The 19,313-nt window shown below is 38.0% G+C and overlaps 13 protein-coding genes across 13 annotated transcripts; 6 read left to right on the top strand and 7 right to left on the bottom strand.

Annotated features, from left to right (window-relative positions):
• Window positions 1-68: 68 nt before the first annotated feature.
• C9374_007840 (uncharacterized protein) lies at window positions 69-512 on the bottom strand (the record flags this gene model as incomplete). The annotated part of the gene is made up of 1 exon (XM_044697850.1): window positions 69-512. The coding sequence occupies one exon, from the start codon at window positions 510-512 to the stop codon at window positions 69-71; it is 444 nt and encodes a 147-aa protein (XP_044545954.1).
• Window positions 513-580: 68 nt separating this feature from the next.
• On the bottom strand, window positions 581-1,147 carry C9374_007839 (uncharacterized protein; the record flags this gene model as incomplete). The annotated part of the gene is made up of 1 exon (XM_044697848.1): window positions 581-1,147. The coding sequence occupies one exon, from the start codon at window positions 1,145-1,147 to the stop codon at window positions 581-583; it is 567 nt and encodes a 188-aa protein (XP_044545953.1).
• A 587-nt stretch (window positions 1,148-1,734) lies between these two features.
• On the bottom strand, window positions 1,735-2,202 carry C9374_007838 (uncharacterized protein; the record flags this gene model as incomplete). The annotated part of the gene is made up of 1 exon (XM_044697847.1): window positions 1,735-2,202. The coding sequence occupies one exon, from the start codon at window positions 2,200-2,202 to the stop codon at window positions 1,735-1,737; it is 468 nt and encodes a 155-aa protein (XP_044545952.1).
• Window positions 2,203-2,950: 748 nt separating this feature from the next.
• C9374_007837 (uncharacterized protein) lies at window positions 2,951-5,145 on the bottom strand (the record flags this gene model as incomplete). The annotated part of the gene is made up of 3 exons (XM_044697846.1): window positions 2,951-3,663; window positions 3,836-4,370; window positions 5,056-5,145. 3 exons carry the CDS (start codon window positions 5,143-5,145, stop codon window positions 2,951-2,953), a joined length of 1,338 nt encoding a protein of 445 aa, XP_044545951.1.
• Window positions 5,146-5,675: 530 nt separating this feature from the next.
• C9374_007836 (uncharacterized protein) lies at window positions 5,676-6,500 on the top strand (the record flags this gene model as incomplete). The annotated part of the gene is made up of 1 exon (XM_044697845.1): window positions 5,676-6,500. One exon carries the CDS (start codon window positions 5,676-5,678, stop codon window positions 6,498-6,500), a length of 825 nt encoding a protein of 274 aa, XP_044545950.1.
• A 431-nt stretch (window positions 6,501-6,931) lies between these two features.
• On the top strand, window positions 6,932-7,927 carry C9374_007835 (uncharacterized protein; the record flags this gene model as incomplete). Its single annotated transcript, XM_044697844.1, has 3 exons — window positions 6,932-7,126; window positions 7,251-7,518; window positions 7,683-7,927. 3 exons carry the CDS (start codon window positions 6,932-6,934, stop codon window positions 7,925-7,927), a joined length of 708 nt encoding a protein of 235 aa, XP_044545949.1.
• Window positions 7,928-8,287: 360 nt separating this feature from the next.
• Window positions 8,288-9,163, bottom strand: C9374_007834 (uncharacterized protein; the record flags this gene model as incomplete). The annotated part of the gene is made up of 2 exons (XM_044697843.1): window positions 8,288-8,859; window positions 9,010-9,163. 2 exons carry the CDS (start codon window positions 9,161-9,163, stop codon window positions 8,288-8,290), a joined length of 726 nt encoding a protein of 241 aa, XP_044545948.1.
• Window positions 9,164-9,414: 251 nt separating this feature from the next.
• C9374_007833 (uncharacterized protein) lies at window positions 9,415-10,699 on the top strand (the record flags this gene model as incomplete). Its single annotated transcript, XM_044697842.1, has 2 exons — window positions 9,415-10,230; window positions 10,406-10,699. The coding sequence occupies 2 exons, from the start codon at window positions 9,415-9,417 to the stop codon at window positions 10,697-10,699; spliced, it is 1,110 nt and encodes a 369-aa protein (XP_044545947.1).
• Window positions 10,700-10,761: 62 nt separating this feature from the next.
• Window positions 10,762-13,557, bottom strand: C9374_007832 (uncharacterized protein; the record flags this gene model as incomplete). Its single annotated transcript, XM_044697841.1, has 3 exons — window positions 10,762-11,027; window positions 11,099-11,306; window positions 11,413-13,557. 3 exons carry the CDS (start codon window positions 13,555-13,557, stop codon window positions 10,762-10,764), a joined length of 2,619 nt encoding a protein of 872 aa, XP_044545946.1.
• A 204-nt stretch (window positions 13,558-13,761) lies between these two features.
• Window positions 13,762-14,844, top strand: C9374_007831 (uncharacterized protein; the record flags this gene model as incomplete). The annotated part of the gene is made up of 1 exon (XM_044697840.1): window positions 13,762-14,844. The coding sequence occupies one exon, from the start codon at window positions 13,762-13,764 to the stop codon at window positions 14,842-14,844; it is 1,083 nt and encodes a 360-aa protein (XP_044545945.1).
• Window positions 14,845-15,212: 368 nt separating this feature from the next.
• On the top strand, window positions 15,213-15,659 carry C9374_007830 (uncharacterized protein; the record flags this gene model as incomplete). The annotated part of the gene is made up of 1 exon (XM_044697839.1): window positions 15,213-15,659. The coding sequence occupies one exon, from the start codon at window positions 15,213-15,215 to the stop codon at window positions 15,657-15,659; it is 447 nt and encodes a 148-aa protein (XP_044545944.1).
• A 31-nt stretch (window positions 15,660-15,690) lies between these two features.
• Window positions 15,691-16,404, top strand: C9374_007829 (uncharacterized protein; the record flags this gene model as incomplete). Its single annotated transcript, XM_044697837.1, has 1 exon — window positions 15,691-16,404. The coding sequence occupies one exon, from the start codon at window positions 15,691-15,693 to the stop codon at window positions 16,402-16,404; it is 714 nt and encodes a 237-aa protein (XP_044545943.1).
• A 95-nt stretch (window positions 16,405-16,499) lies between these two features.
• Window positions 16,500-18,579, bottom strand: C9374_007828 (uncharacterized protein; the record flags this gene model as incomplete). The annotated part of the gene is made up of 2 exons (XM_044697836.1): window positions 16,500-18,224; window positions 18,352-18,579. 2 exons carry the CDS (start codon window positions 18,577-18,579, stop codon window positions 16,500-16,502), a joined length of 1,953 nt encoding a protein of 650 aa, XP_044545942.1.
• Window positions 18,580-19,313: the final 734 nt, after the last annotated feature.

The following is a 19,313-nucleotide window of genomic DNA, read 5'->3' as shown; positions in this document are numbered from 1 at the left end:
CAAATTCTCAACATACAATAAGGGATCCTTATTTCCATTGTATTCTTTCCACAACAATAACAACATTGTTATTTTCTCTTGGAATGTTTCAAATCCCATAAAAACTGATCAGGAAGAGCCACATCATGTTCACAACGACTTGTCTTCCTCATTGAAGATTTTTGAGGAAATTTATATTCCCTTAATTGATAATTCAAAAATTCTCTTCGAAATTCTTGTTCTACAGAGGAATATTCAACTTCGTACTGTGAAATACGAATGAGTGGTTTCGGAGGAAGAGATCTACAACTCCGAGGTCGTGTGGAATCAAAGAGATTGTCATGTTGAATTGGTACAGTCAATCTCTTGGGTGGTAAATTCAATGAAGAATTTGTTTCTGATTGTGAATCATGATTTGGACAAGATGGAATGGATGAATGAGATTTGGAATTGATGGATGTTTCCAACGTTGTATTCATTCTCTCCGTTTCTATATCTTTTGAATAAGGCAATTGATTTTGGTTGGAATTCATGTCAGTTTTGGAAATGTCTGAAAGGAATGAAGAACATGGTGGAGCACTTGAAACACTTGCAGTTCCTATTAAGGTGGGTTCTGATTTTGTTTGAGAAGATTGGTTTGGAGGGCTCTTTTTGAATAGTTTGGAGAAGGAGTGTGAATGGTCGACTGTAGAAGGAGGATCATTCTCGAATATTGGATGGATAAGTTTGATAGGTTGACATCTGACTCGGATAATACAGCACCATGTCGATACTTTACAGGATGTAAATTGTGTTCATTCTTCAACGTCGAGCTTTGTTCTTTCTCATTATTTGACCACGTTGATGAACGCTTCCTCATTGTCAAATCCTTTTTAGGAAATTGAAAACGAGTAGTTAAATAATACTGCACAACATATTGTTTCCACAACTTGGGGTTTTCAAACTCTAAATTCATGATATATTTTGTCAATTGCACATGTTCCATTTCATTCAAAAATTGGGAATTAACAGAAATGACACATTGTTGTGATGATCCATTGGATGAAGATGACGAGGAATTGAACGATGAAATGGAATTCTTCATTCGTGCATCCCTCTCTTGATGGTTCTTTGTTTCAACATCTACAAGAGAAGGATGAGAAGAATGAATCGATGTCACATGTCCCATTGTGTTGATCGTGTGAATTTTTCTTGAAGATTTGACCTAATGTAAAATTGTTGAAAGAAAGTAGTGTTGTCAAATATTCATGCAACACATCCACGTCGACATTGGACACAACGAAGATCATGAGACCTCGAAACAGTAAAATTGAATGTTGTGCCTATTTCATGTTGCTTCATGCTCTTTTTTGGAAAGTGACAGAGTAAATGGCAATAACCAATGAAATTGGACAATCAACAACACTGTTGCTGCTAGGCTGACCTGAATTCTGGTCCTGTTACATTTACGTCATCAAATACATGATAAATACTACATGGTATTTTTATTACAAAGGTTTTTGTAACAAAATCAATAGTGTGAAAAACACGTTCAATGTTCTTCACAAGTCCATTCGAATGATTCGTGCAGCTGTTATTACAGTTTTGGACCAAATTCATTGTGTACCTCTTCTTGTTTGAACAACTTGAGATAACCATTTTTCACACGCTCTTGTGAAGAAAAAGTTTTCAGAGATTCATCTTGTACAATATGAACAAGAGTTTTCTTTTTCATATCTGTGTACCATTCTATAGGTGTTGTTGAAGGATGGTCACTTAAACAGCACGAGTGTTGTTGTTACATGTTGTCAAATTTGTTGTTGTGGTTGTGGAATTCGAATTTGGTAATGACTTGGAACCAACAACAGCATAACTTGAAGTATAAGTGGTACAAAAGCAAGCGTTTTTGAATTCATACAGAATACCTTGCATCCATGGGTCTTGTTTGTGTTTTCGAGTGGAGTTGTTTTGTGGAGTGACAAGTGGCATTTCATTTCCAACCACAGTCACGTTCAAAAAGGAAGAACCAAGTTTCTTCTTCTTCATTTTGTTTTGCTTTTTAATGCCATTCGAGGAAGATGTTGGCTTGGTGAGTGATGGTTGTTGTTGTGTTTGCTGCTCGATGGAAGAAGAATCTTTTTCCGTGGTCGTCGTGACAACAACACAATTTGTTACTACTGGAGCGGTATGAGCGGCATTTGACAAGTTTGAGTGGTTATTGTTACAAGTGGTTGTTAGAGTCATTGGAATTGGTTCGTGTGTGAAATAATTCAAGTAGACAAGATAACACAAATTGTGTGTGAATTGAAGAATACAATGAATAGTTGTTTTTTTGTTGTGTGCAAACTTTTGCATGAAAAAGAGCTCACTTGAATTTCTGTGCGAAGCAGAAGACATCGTGAAGATTTAAGATTGGAAACTATCATGCGAATCGGTGCGTTAATGAAATTCATGGTAAAAAATCGAATGACATTTGATAGGGTTTATTTCTGCTTTGGTTCTAAATTTTCAATATTTTTTATGAAGAGGAATGTTTGTGCATTGTTGGAATTTGAAGTTGCGTCCGTCGTCAGTGACGAGGGTGTTGGTGGGGTGATGCCAAGTATTTGAGTGTTCCTTATGAGATGGAGAAATGAGGATTCGCACTACAGTAAGGGAGTGAGCGAGTGGATAACCTTTGCAAACGATCGAGTGCATGAAGAGATTGGTTAGGGAGATATTTCATTTCACCCTAAATGATGAAGTGTTGTCAAATTGTTTGGAAGCATGAACGAATCTCTCCATAGAATCTTGTTGTGATGTTTTGCACCACCCACGTATCTTTTTTGTGCTTATCATGTTAAAGAGTGAATGTAATTCGAAGTCACAACTCGACAACAGAGCATGACATTCCAAAGAAATAAAAGGAAAATTAAGAATTAAGCATTATTGGTATTTATGGCTGCTTAGTTTACAACGATATTGCATTCTGACAATACGCGTGATGAACAATTTACTTGAACAAAATAATGGCCACAGAAACGTTGTCATCACTCTTCTTTTCAAAAACTGCATAATCAACCATGCGTTCTGTCAAATGAATCAACTTTTCGCGAGTGGTTCTTGGAACGGTCTTTGGCTTTTCTTGAATTTCATTTCTTTCAATGAATTTCTTCTTAAATTCGTCCACAAAGTTGGATGCGTGTCTCAAAGTTTCTTTCAAACGATTGAATTTGTCATCTTGCATCATGACTTGCTTTAAATCTACACCATTTCTGAACTTGCTCAAGAAATAATTATTATATGGTGATCCTAAACTTTCAATCCATCCTTCAACGTCGTTGGCATCCCATTCATCGACCTTTTTGTTCAACCAAGTAATCCTGATTGGTTGCATCAAATCGCTAGAAATTTCAGTTTCATTGAAAATGTCATACTTTTTGAATTGTTCCTTGACGTATTGTGTTGCCTCTTCATTTGTGAATTTATCCCACAAACCATCACAAGCCAAAATCAAGAAGGATGGATCTTCCTTGTTTCCTCGCTTGAAACCGTCCAACTTTCTTCGGATAATTTCAGGAACGCAGCAAACAGCTTGTTCTTCTGGCTTCTTCTTTTCATTGCCCTTATAACGGAAATCTCCAAATGCACGTGCAACAGCAAGATTACCATTCACACGATTCATGGTGACTGTACAGTCAGCAGCTTCAATTCTCTTTCTCTCAACTAAATGTTGCAATGATTCATAAATAGGCATTTACATGCCATTGAGGATTTACATTATTCCAATAAAAATTGGTAAAAGATTTGAATTGGTTGTGCAAATGGATGACGAAATGTTAATAAATAACGTGAAAGTTGACGATTTTAAATGCCATTGAAATTGATTCAAACTTACCATCATTCATTGGCTTTTGATCGTAGGACATTTCATAAGTTTTACCGTTGTGATACAATACACAACGAGAGTCACCAACGTTGGCACAGATGGCTTCAACCTCATCGCCAATCTTGACGAAACAAGTGATACCAGTAGAACCGCTTCCATTGAATGGGCTAATGCCTTGAACCTTTTCCATCCAAGTCTTTAGCTTTTCGTCAAGAGCCAAGTAGGAACGAATAATCAAATCATCGGTCAATTCCAAATCATCTGATTTTTCCAAGTGTTCATCTACAACTTCAAGAATGTGCTCTGCACAAAATTTAGAGCTTTCATCTCCAGCGTGTCCGTCAAAAACAGCGAAAAAGTTCAGAGATTTGTATGAGTGAGCCTTTTGTTGGAGGGTCTTCAATTCATTTTGAATATTGAGCTTTAAACTGTGAGCATCCTCCATTTCTGGTCTGGTACCTTGCATACCAACGCAAACACAGAAGGCTTCATCGGACTCATCAAAGTGAGTATCCTTGGTTGGAACTGGATGTCTAAGACCCATCTGTTAAAATTAGTTATCATCATCAACACATCACGGTGTGGTACAATCATGGCAGCAATAATAATCATTTACACCCATGAAGAGTTCAAGTTGCCCAGGTTGAGTGAAAATCATTATCATCACGTTATCGTTCATTGAAGAAGAGTGTCAATAGAGTTATGTTCATCAAAGAATTGATGAGAGTGGTTATGAGATAATTTAAAGGAATGAACAAACAGTTTGATCATTGTTCGTAGGGTAGGACAAAATCAAAATATTGGAGTTATGATGATGAAAAAGTAGAATAGATAGCAAGCCCAAGTCGTAATAAATAGGTCAAACAACAAGAAGCCGTGCACGGGAGCACACAGGGAAAATAGATTAAATTTAGAAACACACAACATGATGTTGTTAGTGCCAATATCGTTCAAGGTAGGGTTGTTGTTAGAGAAGGGTTATTTAAATTAAAATCAAGAAATAGCGGTTGTTTGAATGGTACCATCAAATTAATCACGAGTCATTCAAGAAGATATTGAACCGAATAATCCAGCAACAGAATGATTGGCCGATGTTCATATCAGCCATAGCGTGAATGTCGTTGGATTTGAAAAACGTTATAAATGTACGGAGAGAGCAAAGACAAGCCACCAACAATCAATTTAGCAAAACAAAATCAAGCTTTCAAAAACGAGAAAGAGAAACAAACCTGGTATTTTTCTGTTGTTTTTTTCAATACCTTTTGAGCGTGCTTGCTCAAACTCTGTTCGAATTGCAACCAAAGGTTTGGAGTTTCCATGAATCTGAGCTCATTGTGCTTGCTTCCACTGAAGAAAACGTCATTGGCAATTGATGAAAAAGCAGATGTTTAATAAGAATCTTATTGGGAGGTGTATTAATACAAACAGATTCACCATAAAAAAAATCCGATCGTTCAACGAATCTTTTTGAATCTTGAGCATTGCTATTTCACGAAAATTCCTTCGATCAGATCTATGATGAAAGAATTCTCTTCAAGCATGATTAATATTTGGACGATCGTCATCATACCAAAAATCATACCTGCGTCATGGTAGCAAATTTGATTTTGTTTTAAAATGTATAAATGCCTGATTCGGAATTTGCTGCTCGGAGAGTCTTGTTGGCAAAGCTGCTGCAGGGTCAAGTTAAAAAAGACACATTCTTACATTATTCTTGTGCGCGCACAAGTTAACAAGTCCTTAGACCTCCTCTCAAAAAGAACATCCATTGAGTCTCTAAATAATAATTGACACAATCATTGAAGCGTGTGATACATTTATTTGTGTAATTTAATTTCACATACACACAATGATCAGTCTTGAAAATAAGCGACTCGGGCTTTGTATTTTCCTCGTTTTAACATTATCATTTATTGTCTTTGGATGCGTTTTTATTATTACCTCGAGCCTTCTTATGAGCAGAGTGAAACAATTTCCACCCATTGAGACCTCAGTTAGCACCACTTGTACGGTCCTTGATCCAAATATTAATTGTCAAGTACAACAAGTAGATTTACTTCACAACGATGAAGAACATGTGGCTCAAGTGGTACTTGACACTCCCATGCATGACCACTTTTCGTCGGCAACATTGGAAGATTTTAAGAACACCATTGTGATCGCCACAAAACCTTCGAACATTCACAAAATTTCTTCCAAGCTGATTCAAAACGCAAAAGCCGTGACACCCAATGATGCTCTACACACAACTAAGGCAGCGCCATTCATTCACAGCGTTTCAGATCAGCCAGCACTCATTCAAGGCAAATGTTTTGCATTGGTTCAATACGATAGCAAGAACATGGATAAGGAATTTTCCAAGTTAGAAAGTGTCACTTACTTTCCCCACACTTCATCAAGTCCTCAATCCCAATACACCAAAGGACAAACTGTGAATTGTTATTTCGATGAATTTAGACCTCAAGTGGTGTCGTATGATAGGGCCAAACAACCCATGGAATATGTTAAATTTTATGACATTATGCAAATTGCGTACGTCGAACTTGCCACTGCAGGCTGTTTGTTCTTACTGGCCATGATTTGTTTGGGCCTTTCATGTTGTTGCTCATACATGTACAATCGATCATTAAGAGAGTACGCTGGATTGAAGGCATCTTCGGGAAGTTTACCTTAGTAATGAGGAAACACGGTACAACGTGTGACAGGGTTATCTAGTTAGAGCTGGAACGTAACGAGTGCGAAGAACATTGCTGATGGGTTCATTGGTGACATAAAGCCTTCATGCATAGCAATATTACAATCACAATAACAGCAAATTGTTGCGTTTTGTCGATCTGTAAGAACCTTCGTCATTAATAATAATAAACTAGTCGTGAATAAAAGATATTGTCAACAGGGAAGGTGGTGTAATGGTAACATCGCAGCCTCCAAAGCTGTGGCCGGGGGTTCGATTCCCCCTCTTCCCCAAAAATTTTGTCTCAACAAACAGTTTCATTTTTCATCAAGATTCAAGCAAGTGTTTGCATTAATATTGCAATACAACAGTTTCGTGGTTCCAAAATGCAAATCATTCACAAAAAATTTCCAGAAAACACTTTCATCATCATGGTACGCAGACATCATCACCACCATCACCATCATGCTGGTCTTGTTGGTCTCGGCTTGGGTCTATTGGGAGGTGTTGCCATTGCTTCTGCCGTTGCGAGTAGTGAACCAACGACCACCATAACGACAAGACCTTCTTCCGTGTTTTGGCATGGTACCACTTGTCCGCGATGGCTTCCTGTTGGATTTGTAGTGGTAAGTTTTAATGAAATTGAACGAATAATAATCATGGGAATCGTATGGATGATATGATTATTCATGTGTTTTTGAATTGTTTGGTTATGATTGAACTTTTATGTGATCACACGAAACAAATTAGCCTCAACATTTCTATACTCATAGAAGCACATGGATCACTCAGGCCCAATCCCTCTTCTATCAACATGTCATGTTCGGTGCCAACTATCTCAACAAACGAGGCTTCAAGAGAGCGATGGCTTGTCTCGGCCTACACAAACATCAAGCCAAACACTTGTTTTTCATGATGGATACGGACCGTAATGGAGTGATTACTCTTGACGAATTCATTAATGCTTACCTCTTTGTCATGTCAGGTGGAATGGCTTATAAGGGAACTGGATTTACTGGTATGAGTGGTGTTTGTTATCCTACAACATTTGCTTTGAATGTACAACAATATAATCCTCCTCCTCAACAGGTCACAACGACGACCACCACTTATCACACCACACCACCCAATCACATGACCACAAGTCATAATAATTGTTATTATCAACCCCAATGCCACCAGTTCAACCTGTAGTGACATCGACTGTGTATTGTTCACCACAACCACCGCCACAGCAACCAGGATATTATCAACCACAACCACCATCGTATCAACCTCCTTTTAATCCACAGTCTGCTTATTTACCTCAATCTCAACCTCAATATGTACCATCGACTCAAGTCTATCAACAACCACAACATTACATGCCACAACCTTCCGTGCCACCACAAAATCAAATTTATCAACAACCAAACACTTTTAATTAGACGAAGCGTTAAAGCCAGCCAACTTGACGATCAACTTGTCATTTCTTTGGAAAATATGAGATAAAGATGTTGATTGAATCAATGTGACAATCTTGATTGCTTGTTCGACAAATAAATAATCTTGCATTTAGTTGTTTTTTAGTATAAAAGGGCGCACTGTCAAAACTTCATTGTTTTCCTCTTCCTGCGCTGGGTTGCAATATCAAGCACAATGCACTAGATGTTCAATTGTTCGCTCACTCCCCTTGTTTGGTTTGCAACGCTTGGAAGGAGGTTTCATATATAACGCCTTTGACCGAGTATTATGATGTGTAATTGGCTGTCTTAAAATTTGTAGTTTGTAACGAAGAACTTTATCATTTACTTTCCGCTGTGATCGTGTCGTTCCTTCACATTCTTGCCAGCCAATCGTGCAATATCTAACATTTTCATTGGTTGTGCATGTAAAAACATATTGGTCAAACTATTTGGAATCCATCCACATGGATTTGATAGTGTTGAATAGCTCACTTTCAAATCTCCATTCTGCAGCTGTTCATAACGTTGCGAGACGAATATATTATTGGCTCTTACTGCTCCCTTATCAAGTTCAAAATGTTCTGGAGGTGTATAAATGGAATCAATACTTGTCAAGACGACATAACTCTCATGTGGTGAAGTTTCCACAACTTTCAATACATAAATAAATTCTCGATCTGAAACAAAAGGACCTGTACCAATTAAAAAGTATTGAATGAGAAAAGTTCCATCTTCATCGGTCCATGATTCAATGGTTTCATTGCGTTTGGTGAGAGGATCCATGACACGCTTAATGTCAAGATCCAATGAAAGAAAGGGACCTTGATATTCTTGTGCAGAGCAAGATTCTACGAGAATATCTCCTCGGATGACATAGAGTCCATCAAATCTGTGATTATCATGACTGGTATAGACTAGAATCATAATTCCCGTGTCGTGGTGAGCGAGGTCAGTAACATGTTTTGAAATTAACATTGAAATTTTCAAAAAGAATGCAAGATGAATACATTGTAAATTTTCAATAATCATTTTCATGAATTTTCATAAATGCTTACAAAACTCACCCGCAACATTCTTCTTGGTATGCAAATGCCTCAGTTTATCATCATGAATGGCTTGATCCGAATTAAATTCTACACTCAATTTAAACGCTTCATTCCACTTTTCTTTAATTCGTTTTTTAATTTCTTCGGTGAGTGATGATCTCAAGGTTGCCATTGTTTAAGTTCATCCAACCTGTTCAAGAAGAAGTAACCACAACAACCGCAAGGTTTTAAATATTTTTTTTAACGGAATTAATGATGAAACATGATGAGCGAGTGGCGACGAAAAAATAAAGAAACAAAGACTTGTCCGCGTTTAAAGACATTCCATTCCACTGATGTTTGAAGTAAGGTCAAAACAAACAAACTTTTTCTATGAAACTGAAATGGATCCCTTACCACCTTATTGAATACCACAAAAAAAAAATGACCAAACAAGTTCCTTCTTTTTTTCTGCCTCCCACGGCCCAGCAAAAAGGTTCAACGACGCCGGGAGAAGAAGGAATGGCACCACCCACTCATTCAACATCACCAGCACAAAACACATCCTCCATTGGAATGGTTCATTTCGATCATGGGAGCAATTCGGTAGCAACCAACACTTTAAAAACCGACAATACGAAACACATGAAAGAAAATTCCGCATTTCTCGAATCGGAAGAAATATTCACTTCTCACAGACACAAGAAATATCATGGTAGTCATCATACGAACAGTAGTGGTCTTCCACAACAACATCCATTAGCTCCGAAAACAAACTATAGACATATTATTGTTTCAAAGTGTCCCGAAGAAAAGGGAATTACAATTATTCGGATCAATCGTCCACACGTGAAGAATGCCGTTCATCGTCCATGTGCCGATGAATTATTTCAAGCTTTTTACAATTTTGAAAAGGATGAAGCGTCCCTCGTTGCCATTCTTTATGGTGGTGAAGACATGTTTTGTTCGGGAGCTGATTTGAAAGAAGTAGCAAAAGGAAATATGAACCAAGTAGAATCTGCATATGAAACATTGAAAGGACCAATGGGACCAACGAGAATGGTTTTATCCAAGCCGGTCATTGCAGCCATTGGCTCCGGTTACTGTTGTGCAGGAGGGTTAGAACTCGCAGCGTGGTGTGATTTAAGGGTATGCAAGAAAAATTCAATTTTTGGAGTGTTGTGTCGAAGATTTGGTGTGCCGCTCATTGATGGAGGAACAATTCGATTACCAGCTCTTTTAGGACTTTCACGAGCAATGGTACGTTTAGTGATACATTTTCACAAATTGCCAACATTTGAGAACGATTTAATATTAATTTTGAACTTGTGAAATTTGTTCAACACTCAAATAATTTTCAATTCATGAAATTTATTTGTACAAACAAATTCCGCTCTCAATAATTATATAACACCTCACATTATTTCATGATTAGGACTTGATACTAACAGGACGAGAAATTGATGGTCACGAAGCGTTTCAAATTGGCCTTGCCAATCGCCTAGTATCAGAAAATGATAATGTCTTGGATGAAGCTATAAAATTAGCCAAGCAACTCTGCTCCTTCCCTCAATTGTGTATGAGACATGATAAATTGTCAGCATATGATTCAGTGTACAGCCCACTTCGACAAAAGCTTCAAAAAGAGTATGAATATGGTGTTGCCCCTTTGAACATGGAAACATTGCAAGGTGCTCGAAAATTTTCTGAGCGACATTCCAAACTCTAATGCTCGTCTTTTAGTATTTGCAGCTACCATCTCTCAAAAATTCAAGGAAAAAACATGTTCAATCAATTTTTAATAATTGAGACTGAATCTCCAGAGCTGTAAAGAGCTACAGCAAAATAAAATACATCATCTTCTCCATTCAACTTTTTGCAAAGGTCTGAGAAGGCAATTCCCAAGGGTTGACCATTCTTGGCAAATGACAATGCACCATTGTATCGTAAATCTAATTGAACTTTGAAACAATCGTTGGTTCCACCTGCCTCCCCGTCATAATTTAAGGAGTGGAAATTGTGGCATGTGTGACCATTGTACAAGTAGTAGCACCAACCTATGATCGAGTATCACAAGTGTTTTTGCATGTGGAAAAGTGTTATGAATCAATCGTTCTCCATTACTTACCATTCTCATAATTAAGGTTGCCATTTAAATTCACATCACATTTGCAAATTCCAATATTAATGATACCATGCATGGTCTTATTCACCTTAATGTGCAACTCCTTTCGTTGGCCCATTCTCACTGGTTCAACACATAAATTGACAGACCATCCATCTGTATTCACTTTGGAGAGAGTCTTTTGATCATTGGATATTTTAAGATCCTTTCCCTAAAGATTCATTAAATGTTCAATGAAATCATGCAACACGTGCAGCATGTTGAATAAAAAACATCATCGTCATCATTCGAATCTCCTCGTCCACTTGTATACTTACCATCATTAACACATCAAATCCAGTTACAATGCCGCTCACATGATGTCTTGGTTTTGTGCTAATAAAATCATCTTCTCCATTATTCGATGCTCCAATCACTTCAGAACTCGAGTCAAATATGGAAGTAGGACTCAGCACAGAAATTTGTTCCAAATTTTGGATCACGGGTAAACTAGTATTCAGATTGGGTGATAGCAAGTCTTTTGAATCTTTGGCATCCTTACTATTGATGAGAGGTGTGACCAATGTTAACGAAGGTTGAGTCTTGTGAAGTGCTAATTGTTGATTGGCCTTTTCTACCTTTTGAACAATGGTGTTAAGTTGACAGCTCATGGCCTTTGCAATTTTCTTCAATAGTTTCACTGTTAATTCCATATCTGGAACATATTTTTCTGGAAGGGAAATTAAATGATTTAAACAACTGGGAGATAGATACTGTAGCCGTATGTGATTCAGAATGGTTGGAAAGTATTTCTTTCGAGATGAAAAGTCGTATTCGATCCATTGCAGAGCAGCATGAAGAATGTCATCTTCCGTCCTGACATTTAGATCATCTCTCGAAAGAATGCTCAATACCGTCTCAATGTCACCAATGAGATTTAACTGTCCATTCTTGCAAATAATGAAAAATTTTTGAGCAATAAATCTACTGGCCTTAGTTTTCAATGATTGATATTTGGAATTTTCCAAAAATATACATGATAGTACATTGAACTCGTTCAAATTTTTTTCTAAATAGGCTTCACAGAGCGTCACCAAATCACCAAACATGTACTTGTCTGCTGTTTCCAAGAGAGGAGCCAAGTCACACTCCAAGCATTCAACTTGCAGGTTGTACATGCTCTGTATCATGATACAAAAGATTCTAACGTCTTCATAGCCAATTTCGTTCACATTTTGATCATACCCTTCACATTCAATGACAGAGTGATCAAAAATTTCTATTTGACTGCTCGTTTTCTCTTTCATATCTCCAAAAAACATTTTTCTGAAGAAGGGACTATACAAGGCTAAAATTGCCTTATTAACATGTAGCTCAGTAAATGTGACAAAGGGCTTCTCTGGCATTGTTCGCACTGAAAGCTCTTCTTCAAATTGATTTGTATTTTGTAAGCAATGTGGCAACATGGCATTTCCACTCGATCCACAATTATTGCCGACGGAACTACAGCTGGTCACATTCGAAACGTTGACATTATCTTCTGCACTGGTTGAAGAATCTTCATTCTTTTCACTGGCAGCAGCATGATCTTCAGAAATTCCACTTGTACTCAAACAATTCGATAAATTCAATTTCGATGAATGTTTCAAAATTATTGTAAAATCGCTCAATTCCGCATTGTTAAATAAGGAGGGAATTTTCGAGGAATGCTCCTGTCCAAATGTCAGTTTTGCTTTTTGTAATTTCACATGATTTTCTGCCATCACAAAAACATAGCTCCGTTGTGACGACCCTGATGAAGGTGAAGCAGGTGGCACTCGCTGATGTTGTTGCAACGAAATTCCCGAAGTCGACATATGATTATTTGTCAAATTATTCTGAATATGAGAAATACTCATGGTCGTTACCAGAGAGGTTGGATCCGAGACGGATCGAAAATGTTGCTGTTGTCGTTGTAGCTCAGCAGTGAGTTGACTCGTTCTCGCTGAGGATGGTTGTTCTGCCACAATTTCAACGTAGGAAGAAGGATTGTTGGTGTGGCTATTATTATTATTATCATTATTACTATTTCCATAAAGTTGAGTCATGTCTAATTGATCCATTACAAGCCTAGCTTGGGGTGAACCGGTTTGAGAGGGTTGCTGCAGACTACGAGGATGTTCCAAAGATGAAGATCCGCTCGTAGCGTTTTGAATCTGTGAATGATTATTGTTGTTGTTCCGATCCCGTAATGGAGTTGAAGATCTTGATGATGATCCAACCCGACCATGATGATTTCCACTCGCACTGCTACTAGTATTCGGTAAAGACGAGTCCATTGTAGTATTTGAGGAGGAAGAGGAGAATGAGGATGGCATGAAACGAGGAGAGTTTGTTGGTGTACTACTATTGCTGCTACTGCTGTTATTGCCTCCTCCACCTCCACAGCCACCACCACCACCACCACTCAATACACTACTTGTGGTTGATGAAACGGAGGACATTTTTTTGCAACACGTTTTTGGATGCGTTCACTTTTTGAAACATGATTGGAGAAGGAACATTCTCTGTAGTAACAGGAAAAAAACGAACAACGAGAGAGTGATGAGAATTCCACCCTAACGAGCTAGATAACAACCGAGTGTGAAACTTTGAAGAAAAGCTTTAAGAAGGTCTTCAAAAACTCAAGTTCTCGATCAGTAAAAAAAATGAAGAACAAGGTGATTGTAACACCACTCGTATTCATCATTAGTTCCATAATTTTTTTCATAAATTTTCATCATGGCTTGAATACGGCCGTGATGGTTCAAGCCTTTCAGCATGATCAGCAAGATTTTGGAACAACAACGGCAGCAGCCATGATGAATACGAGACCTATCATTGGAATTTTAGCACAACCGACACTGTCGGGAAAGATTTCTCGTTTTGGAAAATATTATATTGATGCTGCCTATGTAAAATTTGTAGAGAGTTCAGGAGCTCGGGTGGTACCTATTCGTTTTGATTTACCCGTTCATCAATTACGAGAATATTTTGAGCAAATCAATGGATTGTTACTGCCAGGTGGAGCCATTGATTTGGTCGATAACTCGACACATGAATTTACTCCATATCTTGTTTCACAACAATTATTTGTGAATTGGGCCATTGAAGCGTTTCATTCGAGACAAGATTATTTTCCAATTTGGGGAACTTGTCTTGGCATGCAAAGTTTATCACTCATTTTGGCCAATGATCCCTCTGTGATGGAGAGTGGATTTGATTCTGAAAATATGGCAATTCCATTGGATTTTACCATGAATAATCAAGAATTATTATACAACACACGAATGTTTTCTTTGGAATATGCTCCACTAGGTGACATGTTGAATTTAATTCAAACATTGAGGACAAAAAATGTGACATTCAACGCACACAAGGATGGAATTCCAATGGATAACTGGCTTGGAAATGAGCAATTGAGAAAGCATGTCAAATTATTGTCCACTAATCTCGATCGAAATGGACGAAAATATGCCAGTCTTTTTGAGCATGAAAGTTATCCAATCTATGCTTCACAATTTCATCCAGAAAAGGCAATTTTCGAATGGAACACGGAAGAAGTGATTAATCATTCGTATGAAAGCGTGACCACGAACACGTTTTTTGGAAGATTTTTTGTGAATGAATGTCGAAAGAATTTTCACCGATTTAAATCGAGTCAAGCCGAAGATGCTGCTCTCATTTACCACTACACTCCAGTGTATACGTATGAACTCGTTCAAGATTTTGAACAATGTTATTTTATTTAATTGTTCCTCCTGTAAAATGTATCTCAAATGTGATTAGTGTTGAACTACGGATTTCTATCACTCTCGCCTTGAATTTTTTGCAATCGATTTTTATATTGGACCGTATGGAGTGGTGGCAAGCTTCAGCCTGACTGGAAATTATTGAAGAAATTTTCGCCTTTGAACTATGGCGACAAGTTAATACGCCCGATCTCAAATCGTTACTGCTGCGTGCGAATTTACTTTTTCCCACTCGAAATGACTTCTAAGGATGTTTGAAGTCCATGACGCGCATTTTCTCGAAATGTCAAAGCGCCTGTCATTTACCCCCATGCAAGATCAACCTTTGAAAAAACATCATCAACCTTTGAAGGCACTATTTTCACAACATGTTAGAACACTATACACCTCATCCCATTCGAGTTTGTGTCACTGGAGGTACAGGTTTTGTTGCTCTCCATTTAATTTATCAACTCCTTCTCAAAGGTTATCATGTAAACACCACCATGAGAAATGTCTCTACAGGAAAACCACAAATCATACAGGCCTTACTTAATTACCACTCTTCAGATCCAGAGAACTCAATTGCAACACTTTCTCATGATTTATTGGAAGAACGTTTGACATGTTTTAACGCAGATTTGAATCAAGAAGGAAGTTTTGAAAAAGCCATTCAACATTGTCAATTTGTCCACCATACGGCTTCTCCAGTAGCATTGGATGTCAAGGATCCTCAAAAAGAGTTGGTAGATACGGCTGTTCAAGGTACCTTGAACGTATTGCGAGAGTGTGAAATTGAGAAAATGGCAACAACAGCAACAAATTGCATCTCATGACCGACTGCAACGTATCATTGTTACCAGTTCTATGGCGGCTGTTGTGGATACTCCAGAAGTAGACAAGATTTATACTGAGAAGGATTGGAATGAAATTTCATCAGTTCACAAAAATCCATACTATTACTCCAAAGTATGTGCAGAGAAAGCTGCTTGGGAATTTATGGAACAAGTAGAACAAGAAGAAGGAAAGGACTTTTTAGAAATGGTCACCATTTTACCAAGTACTGTGATAGGAGAATCGATATTGTCTTGTCATGTGAGTGTGAGTCATGAAATGGTGAAGAAAATTACTGAATTTCCAGCATTGGTGGCATTGACTTTTGAGTTTATTCATGTCAAGGATGTTGCAAGAGCACATGTCTTGTCGATGGAATCTAAAACTCTGACCTGTCATCCCTCAAAAAGGGAACGTTTTTTAATTTGTGGAGAAACAGTGACTTTGAGACAAGTGATTGAGTTTATGAGGGAACATTTTAAAGCTAAATCTGATAAGAAGTGGTTCAAAAAGATGCCAACTCTCTCATTGGAAGGATCATTCGGGAGTGGATTGATTAAGGTTGTAGCTGCGTTATTTGAAAGCAAAGATGTGATACAGTATTTGAATTCCAATATTGGAAAACCTTTGTATTTCGATACTTCCAAAGCAAAGAAGGAGTTAGGAATGGATTTTAAGGACTGGAAGAGTCAAATAGTGGAAACCATTGAATTTCTAATCAAACATGGTTACATTAAGGACGAATGAACAATGGAAATGGTGCATCTTTGGGAAGTCTGCAATATCATTCCAGATTTACAATATCTGTCACGTGACAAGGTTTATTAACAAGTTAGTAAAAGTTAGAATTGATCCAGTAAATCAAATTCAAGGTTGTTGAGGTGTGTGGGTGAGTTGGATCCAAGTGGAAACGGATGATGACTGTTTTGAGAACAAATATTCTCCCATTCCTTCATGACATCCTGTGGATTGAGCGGCCGTAGGGGCAAATGTTGATCTTGCTGAGTGATCGATGATGGTTTCTGAGTATTTTCATCGAGGTGGAAAGTTCCATTCAATCTAGATGGATCATTTTCTGTTTCATCGTTGCCAGACAAGAAGAAGTTGTCCATATCTAAAATGAGTGAAGTGTCTTGTTGGTTGTCGTCCTTATCTCCAAATATTGACAATGGTGAGGAAGGGCATACGTTTTGACAATTTTGAGAGTTGTTACAAACATCACCAAAGTTAGTTGGATGATTAAGGTTGACTCTGTTATAGGAGGTACTATTTGCCGCTGCTGTTTCTTCAAAATTAGGTTCCTCATTCAATAACGAATCAAGCATGTCATCAAAATCAGAGGAATCCTTTGGATGGCTTGCATGAACTTGATTCGTATGATTGCCATTCATGTGACCTGATTGGGGAATGCTTAAGGTTGTGTTGGCGTTTACAGGATACGTGCTTGACATTTGTTGAAAAACACCTTGTTGTTGTGCAAAATAAGACAAGTTATTAGCTGGGTGAGACATTTCTTGATGTTTCTGCTGAGTGCTCGAGTTGCTGTGAAACAAATTTGGAGTGCTGGCCGAAGAGGTCAACAGTTTTTTACGAGTCGTTGGCTCTGTCTGTGGTTGTTGATTCATCATTCCAGAAGATGGTTGGGAATAATTGTGGTTGACATGATCCATCATTGAGTTTTGACCGTTCATCGATGACGACGATGTGCCATTCAAAAACAAACCATTTGGATTCAATACATGTTGATGAAGGGCTTGTCCAATCAGTGCTTGAGGTTGACCATACAATGAGCTCAAAGAATTTGTAATGTTTGAATCTTCTGGCAATTCATTATATGAAAGAGAAAACTTTTTGTTTCCAACCTCTTGTAATTGCTGATTGGGATGCAATAAATTCGATTGGCTCAATGCAGCTGCCAATGAATGTCGATCCAAATTTAGTAATGGATTCTTCTTGGAAAAACTTGAAGATTTTTCAATTCCTCTTCGAGCAGGTGATGATGTCGTCGTACTAGAAGTAGTTGCAGCAGTATTGGATGACCCATTACCATTTCCGCTATGGTCCATCAACGGAGCATTCTGAGATTTTGGTGTCTTTTTCATTTCCAACTCAAAATAATTATTCTTAAAATTGCCCAATCCCGAATGCTTTTTCATTCTCAACGAAGTTGCTGTATGAAGAGTCGAAGCAGAATGTTGTTTCATATTTTTCAATGAAGGAGGTGACTTGATATTTGGACTGTTCGATAATGCGTTCGAAGAAGGAGGAGGTGTCCATAAAACATTCGAATTAGGTGGAGAGGAATTCTTTTTAGGGGTTGAGGGAGCGCTTAGATCATAATTTGGAAAAGCACCTCGTTGTAAAACGTCAGCGGTGGTCTCGTTGATGAACATGAGATTGGTGTGGTTCGTACTTGTGGTTGAGTTGGAGCTTGAGGTGGTTGTGTTGCTGGAATTTGGACTCAGTGTGGTTGGTGGAGAGGTTGAGTGGTTTGTGACATGGTAATTGGGAGAGAGAGACATATTACCATTGTTATAGGCGGTCATCGAATTGTTTCCTTGGATGTTCTAAGTGGTTGAATAAATTTTCATGACAGTTGTTGAAGGTTGACAGTTAGCAGTGCAGCCATAAAATGAACAAGCACGGAAGATAATTACAGATTCAAGAACGTCATCTATTTGAAATCCTACTTACATTTTGTAACATAGACAAGTTATAATTCGTCAATTGTTGTTGTTGTTGAAGCATGATTTGATAATTATTGTTTTGACCTCCAATCGGATCGTTTAGAGATGGAGAATAATTGTTGTTATGGTTCATTACCATTGACCTATTCGGAGAAGGACTGTTCATTAGACCACTCCCACGTGACACTCCGTTGGTGGATTGGTTCAATACTTGCAAAATGTTTTGCGAAGACATGTGTTCTTGTAAAGTTTGTAACAAAATTTGTCAAATTAATAAGGAGAAATGGTCGTGAGCGTTGGAGGAGGACAAGGAATGTTCCGGTGTGATGAAATAACAAGCCTTGAGAAGTGTCAATGAATGGTTTGAGCTCGTGATGAATTTTGAAATTGCGAATGAGGAACGGCAGTTGACGTTTTTTTTGGGCTTCGTATCTCTGTTAAAATTATTTACGGATCGTGAAGGAATGGTCGTGCTGTGTGTTTGGTCGTTCATAACACCTGTTGATGCGGTTTCATTATCACTGGATGTTCATACGCAATGGTCGAACGACATTCGACATGAAGAATCTTCCCAACAGTGTCGAGTGGAACAGAACTCTAGCAGGTACAATTGTTTGAGGTGTTGTGATGGGTTCGAAACGGTTGCTGTGGAGCGGTAAGTAAGAACGGGACGGTTTCAAAAATGTACATTTGTAATTTTGACAACGAAGAGAATTCTCATATTGCCAAACAATGTGATAGTACCTAAACCTTATATTTCATTCCTGCTCGATACATAAAGACGCTTACGGAATGATCGGAATAGAGACCTCTTGGTGCGGGTGTTAACGTCATGTTATGTCAAACAATACCAACAGTTGTCGAACATGAGTTTTTGAGTTTCTCTGATCTGAGATTGTTGAGGATGTTCAGAAATTGTACATTGTATTGTAACTAATCACACAGATTTTGCAAAGTGACTGCAATAAC

The sequence above is a fragment of the Naegleria lovaniensis genome (assembly GCF_003324165.1).
Source record: "Naegleria lovaniensis strain ATCC 30569 chromosome Unknown tig031, whole genome shotgun sequence".
Lineage (NCBI taxonomy): Eukaryota > Heterolobosea > Eutetramitea > Acrasida > Naegleriidae > Naegleria > Naegleria lovaniensis.
The sequence above is the reverse complement of the archived record's forward strand: the minus strand, read 5'-3'. Positions and strand labels throughout refer to the sequence as shown.